General features: G+C 26.8%; 1 protein-coding gene across 1 annotated transcript; it reads right to left on the bottom strand.

The window, feature by feature from the left end:
* Positions 1-3,103: 3,103 nt before the first annotated feature.
* LOC113375366 (SHC-transforming protein 1-like) lies at positions 3,104-7,773 on the bottom strand. The gene is made up of 6 exons (XM_026615303.1): positions 7,474-7,773; positions 4,427-4,584; positions 4,233-4,359; positions 4,028-4,148; positions 3,613-3,860; positions 3,104-3,437 (listed from the first exon to the last, which is right to left on the bottom strand). The coding sequence occupies exons 1-6, from the start codon at positions 7,771-7,773 to the stop codon at positions 3,309-3,311; spliced, it is 1,083 nt and encodes a 360-aa protein (XP_026471088.1). The 3' UTR covers positions 3,104-3,308.
* Positions 7,774-8,395: the final 622 nt, after the last annotated feature.

Here is an 8,395-nt window from a genome sequence, read left to right as displayed (position 1 = left end):
TTACATGTATAGACAAAATAAACAACTGCTTAAATTTGTGGGAGGCAGGTCTAGCGGTTTCAGTGATCCAATAAAAAAAAATGAAAAAGAAACATTGGCAGTCAAAAGTGATCATTAAACATATGCACATTAAATTATCAGATATTTTAATAATAAGTATACATTTTGTTCACATTTTTATGGGTTCTGTAACATTATTTATCCGTTATAATGGCGACGCGGCGCTTACGCGCTTCTATATTTTGTCTCTAAGCAGCTAAAGCAGCGCGTTAAAAAAAGTTCAAAATTTTCAAAATATAGAAAAACTCAAAATTTTCAAAAAAGTAAATTTTTTCAAAGTTTTCAAAAAAATTTATATATTTTTTACTTTTAATTTTCGGTACGGTATGTTCCTGCAATTTGCCTTAAGGCACGATGCCAAGCACCACTATAGTATGTAATGCGCAATAAATTTTCTGCAATCAAATAGTTATTTTAATTTTAGAAACACCGATATTGTAAAACTATTTAAGTCAACATTCAGGGATAGGGCGACATTTTTGTCAGTGCCCCAGGGCGCCAAATTTCTAAATCCGGCCGGCGCATGGATCAACCGATTTGAATTAATGGTTCAAAAAAACTTTCGATTCCTATTAATAGGCAGATTTGCTGATTAGTTTTTGGCAAAGGCAGGTCCAGCCGTTACGGAGATACAGAGCAAAGAGTGCAGAAAATAGAAATCGCGTTTTTGAGAGAACGGTGCATCCGATTTGAATGCTCTAAAAAGCATTCAATTATTAGTGATTGGGAGAAGTGGTTAGGGGCCGTTCAAGTATTACGTAAGCACTAAAGGGGGGCGGGGGTATTATTGATTTGCTCATTTTAGGTAAGAACTTTGCTTTGGTTAAGAATATGTTTCATTTTTCTATTTTGAAAAATTGCAATCTATGTAGCCAATAGCTGAAGATTTATATGCATAACGAATATACTCGTCTTGGGTATGGGTAATTTTTATTAAAAAATCATTTCACCAGTTACAGACAAATATACTCGAGTATTTTCATCTGTGACTGGTGAAATGATTTTTTAATAAAAATTACCCATAGCAAATACTATTTAAGAAAAAAATAATCAGATCCTTTTCAAATAAACCAATTTTTTAAAGCACTTGTAGAGTACAAATGATTTTATACTTTGGTCTTCTTCGCATGGAAGCATTGCATAAAATCTAATCTAAAAATAAAATGAAAGTAAAACTAACTGAATGTAAAAATAATTCAAGTTGCAATATATTTTAAATTTACATTAATAATAACCTTCACAAAAATTACAGACAATCCAGAGCAACAAAACTGAATTCGGGACAAATACTGTTTCAAGAAAAATCTGGGACACAATTTTGTTTTTTCATTGACATAATATTATTATGTTCACATCTCACTCAGGCAGAGATGCCTGGTATGAGAGATTATGAAAAAAAAAATTATAAATAGTCTATACATGGATATTATGTAAATCCATTTCATTGTATATTTATTTATCCTTGCATTTAGTCAGCTATTCATCATCAATCTTTTTTATCTTCAATTTCTACATAATATTTTTTAATTTTCTACTTACTTTTTTTTATACTTTTGAAATTATTGCAATCACAAGTCATATTTATATCGCTCACAAATTCATTATAAATGTTTGTTGCGCTTCATATAACAATTTCTCTCATTTTGTTTTTTCTATTGTATTCAATGTGAATTTTTTTGTGCTGTCTTGTATAATGTTCATGTATATCATTGATTTATGTCTATTATTGTACTCGTTTTTATTCTGTTATATATAATATTTTGTATTAATTTGCATTTCTCTAGTTTAATTATATTATTTATTGGGTGATTATTTGTTTCAATCTGTAAGTATTTGGTGGGTGTTAAATGTGGAATATTATATGTTATTTTTAACTTATAGCAATTAATTCCATTAATATTATAAAATCTGGCCATAACTCCGTCCTATGAATGTGATTTCAGTATCACTGCTTTCGTGTTCTATATTCATCTTGTCCATATCAGATTATCACTTAGGTATATAGATCTCAAATATAATATCAAGTGAAAATAGCCTTTCATGTTCTTGGTGCAACATGTATGAATTCATATCACTATTAGTGATATATCCAATATTATCTCTTTAGAAAGAGAATGATCAATACACCGCAACAGCTTATAGAACACATATTTCTGATTGCTGTTCAATTTTCTAGAAGTTTTGTTTGTAAATTTTTAAAATAAATTAGGATATGTTTCTCTACCATTGAATGAAAACGTTAATTTCATCTTCCCAGTTTAAATTTCAAGCCTTGTGTTGAGTATAACAAATTTTCTTTATAAATGAAAATTGAAGTTAATAAAGCAGTCGATTTAAATGTAACAAACTATTAAAATATAAATAATAAATTTTGTTTATATAAGAATTGTTTACTGCAATATTTTCATCTTAATGTAGAAATAATCTTAAAGATTGTCTAAAATGTCTAAATCTAAATATCTAACTGACTAAAATGGTATTTGTATAAGAATATCTCTTCAAATAATTCTTAATTAAAACATTTTAAACACATAAAGTGAAATGATAAAAAATTATAATTTTGTGAAATTATTACCCTTCCTGAATATCACAGCCAACAAATTTTATTCATTTAACCTATTCATCGTGTTTAATATTCATCATTAATTAGTTCGACATAAATTTAAATATTTAAGAATTTTCAATTGAAGTAGGTTACTCAATTTTAATCCAATAAAGCAAGCAAGATTGATATAAAATGATTTTAAATGCCATTAATCAATATTTTCTGTTCAGAATATTATTAATCCATCAAGGACTATATAAAAACTTAAAATCTAAGGCAGGTATTGTTAAAATCATCAAATTGATAGTTTGTTAGTAGTAAAAATTGATGAATAAATATTACTTATGAACTCAATTGCATTAGACATTTTACAATACAAAGAAAATTAATTCAAAGAAATACTAATAAAACAAACATGTGTCCTAATATTCGACATGTCTGTGTACTTTTCAAAATCTTTAAAACTCCAGAAATAATGATATTAATATAAAACTAAAATGAACCATTTTATAAAATTTTATAATCAAATCAATACTATAAATTTATAATAATATCAATAACAAAAGTTATTTTATAGTAGTCATAATATACTTTGCATTAATAATTCATACACACACACACACATTACTTGTCTTTTCAATTCCAATTTGTTCTTATTCTCGTCCTTGTTCAAATGTCGATGTTCAATGTTGTATTAAGTATTCTATTGTGATTTTAGTATTGGATTTCTTAACATTAAAGCAGTTTCTGATGATATTATTGGCAACGCATTGACACAATGATAATTTATTAAATGTGAAATACTTTCAAACATTCTATCTCTGGTGCGAACCTGAAAATGTAAAATTAAATAATTATTAACATAATGACGCCTATTGTTTAAATTATTATCATTTGGAAAATATATTCTGCTTGTCAGCAAATTTAATATGGTACTACTACTACCATACAACAGTAAACTTTTACATTTATATAAAATAATTCTAAGTATAAAATATCATACATACCACTCCTTTAGGATCAATAAGTAATAAATGCTTCTTATTAACTCCTTGAATACCAGTCAGCACATATTGTCCAGGACTTGCTCGTGACTCTCGAACTAGAAAATCTCCATCAGTTTTTACCAAACCCTCAGCAACAACTCTACTGATGGGACCATGAAACCAATTTTCTTTTAAAAGTTCATTTCTTTGTGATTCTGCTGTTAATGGTTGTATTGGCCAATCAGAGAGAACAGCGGGCTGAAATGGCTCTGTAAAGTAATTATCAAAATAATAAAAATAATTCAAATTAATTATGTATACAGACACCATATAATTTTGCTACAGTCGGTAAGTCAAATCAATCAATATTCAAAAGTATTTTAAATAACTATAAAAGTAAAAAGTTTCTACAAAATGATATAAATAACAAACATACGCATATCAAATACATCCTTGGTAATCCCTGTATCAATATTAAGATCATTAACATAATTATGCTCAATAGGTTTGCAGCACGTAGGAGTGTTTAAGTCAATTAGATTATTTACACTTATTGGCTGGAAGAAAAAAATATATAATAATTACACCTATTGGTTAATAAAATTTATTTTTTAATATATTAATTCCATTTCAAAAATTACCCTATTACTGGATAAATTGCTTGTTTGTTCAGCAGTTTTTGGAAGACTGGGTAGTGCCATATCAGGTGGTACTTTGTTTGGCAAATCATTATAATAATCACGATCATGCTCCATACAGTGTATCGTTCTAGATGCAAAAAATCTAAATTACAACACAATTCACAAAGATATAAATATAATAGAAATGCCTTTACGCTGAAGGTTCTATCATGAATTCTTGAAATCTCAGCTCAAATGCCTGTGCTATTGTAGCTATTACATCCTGAGCCAAACCACCTCCGCACTCCAGCACGTAGCAAGCACGGTAATTGTTCAAGTTTTTAGCCACATATGCAACAAAATCTAATGTTTCCTAAAAGAAGGTGAAAATGAAAAACGTAATTTTATTTTTGCAGAATATTTGTTTGTAATTTAATTAAAACTAAAAAGTCAATTAAACAAATGCTCTTTGCTTCCAACTTAAAATACATTGGCATAAAAGAGAAAGAAAAAGTCCAGTCATTTCTCATTAATTCAGCAGGTTTAAACCTTATATATCAAATTCTATGAGCCTCAATATATAAAAAAAAAATTAGTATATTTTTATAATCGATTGAATTGAACATTCTATAAAGCAAGATTAAATTCATAAGATTAATAGCATAGAAACGCCTTTCACTTTTATGTATAACTAGCAATGCCTGATAAGGTGTTGTCTTATACCTATAAATAAAAATCCAACAAAAATGTGATTCTGTTGCATCTCGTTATTAATATTGATTGATTGTTGAGCTGTATTAGGAGCATCATCAAAAAAATCCCATTTAGCATCCTAATATATAATATAAGCTTACAAGTGTATCAGTATTTTTTGACTTTCAGTAAATATACTGTGCAAACCAAACAACATACATCACAGCACATATGGCATACCAAACAATTAACTATTGAAATATGCTCAGAGTTATTACCTAAATATAGAAATATGTTGATTTACTTTTTTTTTAAATTTTTTACCTGACCCCTTTTACCCCATAGGGTGCAAACACGCCAAATGTCTAATTTTCAATTATAAAGGATTTTCCTAAATAAAAACTACATTAAAACTCAATGTCAAATACAAATTTCATGGGTCCATTTTTACAAAGATTATACCTAAATATTCAACACCATAGTTGGAATAACTACTAATACACATTTTTATTTAGTATCATCTAATTTTTTACACCTTTGTCAGTGTATGAGTTCTGTTGATCCTTTTTACCCCAGTCACATGTAATCTTTAATAGAGGTTATATAAAAAAATCTGTTAAATTAAGATAAAAATAACATATAAATGCATATTATAAAACTTATGGTCTTCCGTGGCGTTACAGGTTAACCAGCACACAGACCAACCCTAGGGCAGTACTACCCATCTTTTAACAATTAAATAATGCATAAATTATATTTAAGCGTCATAAATTAATGTGGTCCTTTTCACCCGCGGACCTTTGAGCTCCACTCTACCATTTATTTATATGAATTGTTATATTTATATTTACTTTTTAATTAAGCAGTATCTATATTATATATACATATTATATAATTAACTGTGAGTCTAGTAAAAAAAAATAAAGAAAATGTCCCCAAAGAAATTCAAAAGAGTGTTAGAGGTGATCATCATGTAATAAAAATAAAAAAATAAAAAAAGTAATAAAAAATGAAGGTTTTTATTAATTTTAAAAAATCTGTATTGAAATTCAGTGGAGAACGTTCAAAAAAAGATTATAAATATCCAGTTATTAATCAGGTTGGAAAGTGTAGCAGAAATGTGAAAATTGAGGATTTTATAAAAAGTCCATAAAAAAAATATAAGAAAATTGATCCAACACCATACAAAGTAGGTGTTAGAATTGGGCAACCCTTGACGAAATTTTTTTTAATGTAAAATTGAGCTTTTTCAAAAACTCAAAAAATCTGATTCAAATATTAGTCAAAAATGTTCACAGACAGAAATCGAGATAAAACATAATGTAATTACTATAATAATTCTTTCAAAAAAGGGGTTTGTAGTAAGAGAGTAAAAATTGAGCGTTCTATATGTTTTTATATACACATTATAAAAAAATAAAAATTGACCCAAAAAAGAAAGATAAATTCTTTGAGGTGGTTTCAATCAAAATATGCCAAAACCTTTCTGGAGATATACTTGAAAGTTTCTCAAATTTTCATGGCAATTGTATGTGTGAAATCATAAGACATATCAAGGAGACAGACATACATTTTTACATTTATATAAAGTAGAAGTTCCTTATTCGTCCATCCTTCATTTGAGTTTTTGCTATTCGCGGTTTCCAATATGTATCAAACCTAAAATTCTTTGCAAATGCCGTCATTTTGAACTTATAAAGAAAACTTTGCCATAAGTTGCCTTCGTCTGCCTTGGCCGTCTTCGCCGCTATCGGTGTTTTTGAGAATGCACAAATTTTGAAATAATTTGTGCGATTACTACATGATGTATATATGGAAAATATTATTTTTAAGAGGCAAATTGTAGATGTGACTGTTGAGTATCAGATTGAATTAAAGAAAAAATTAAAAACTGCCTCACAAGACAATAGTACAATGTTCTTCAAAACATTGTCTTAGCCTCAATATTATAAATCAAAATGTCCAAGACTATAATCAAGAATGATTTTTTTACATATTGTTGAGAACTATTATATAATCTGCAATATCTTAAGTATAACAAATCCCAAATTAAAATTAGTTGTTAATGAGTTTAACAACTCCACATTTAACATTAATACCATATTTAATATTAATATAAAACATTTATAAATCGTCCCTTATTTCAAGAATATATTATTGTAATTAATATAAAGTTTCATATTATTGTTAGATTTGATACTAATCTTATTACTAACTAATTTTAATATGAGATCTGTTACACTTAAGAGATATTGTATATTATTGCATAGTAGTTGTCAAAAATATTTATTTTTCTTTATTTTGTCACATTGGAAAGTATTCCCTATAACACCATATAAAATGCCATCCTGGATTTGCAGATTTTTTTTTATTATTTGCAGATTATTTTGTCACCTTGGAGCATATAATGCCATATAAAAAGCCATCCTCTACTTGCAAGTCTTTATTCGTGGTATTTTTATGGAACACATTCCCCGCATATATATATATATATATATATATATATATTTATATATATATATATATATATAATAAAATAAAATAACTACTTGTTTCAAAACATACTCACTATGTCGCCACCAGAAGCAAATGATATTCTTGGAGTATCGTGACATGATATTGTTTGACCAGTTTCTAATGATGATATAGTAAGACTACTACTTGATATAGTTAAATTTACATTGGAACCTGCATGCTCCATTGAAGGTGTATCACTGATGGATCTTAAAACTTTCTTATCTGTTTTTTGTTTTTTATTTATTGTCTTCAAACCTGCAACTTCACACACTCTATTGATGCATTCTCTGTAATAATATAAACTTTCATTGATTAACACAGTATGTTTTTCCCCAATATTTACATTGAACATATTTACTATATATGAATATATATATATACAAATATATATATATATATATATATATATATATAAATATATATATATATATATATATGAATATATATATATATGCAAAAAATATATATATATATTATATATATATATATGCAAATATATATATAATATATATATATATGCAAATATATTCTATATATATATATAATATATATATATATGCAAATATATATATATATATATATATATATATATATATTATATATATGGATGGTAAAGTGTTGGATTTGTAAATATTTTGTAGAGCTTCGAGCAAAGAATCCAAAAAGTAATAAAAAACAAAAAGTTTTTTAAAAATCATTTCTTTATTTATTTACTGTCGACATTTCGGAACTAGATATGTTCCATTTTGCACACATATACACACAGATTTTAAGTCAAGTGTTTTTCTTCTTAAAAATCCATCCGTTCAATAATCAGTTTGTTACTAACAGTCATCCCATAACATCCAGGGAATAATACTTTTTGTCTCACGTAACAAACTCAAAAAAGACATAATGTAAAGAAATTTTGAATTACAAAATTTGTTTCTTCGTCTGAAAAGAAATTTATTTCACTAAAATCTTTTTAGTAAAAA

The sequence above is a fragment of the Ctenocephalides felis genome, unplaced genomic scaffold, assembly GCF_003426905.1.
Source record: "Ctenocephalides felis isolate EL2017-DRISC unplaced genomic scaffold, ASM342690v1 CF-g0.4_SCAFFOLD_01886, whole genome shotgun sequence".
NCBI lineage: Eukaryota > Metazoa > Arthropoda > Insecta > Siphonaptera > Pulicidae > Ctenocephalides > Ctenocephalides felis.
The sequence above is the reverse complement of the archived record's forward strand: the minus strand, read 5'-3'. Positions and strand labels throughout refer to the sequence as shown.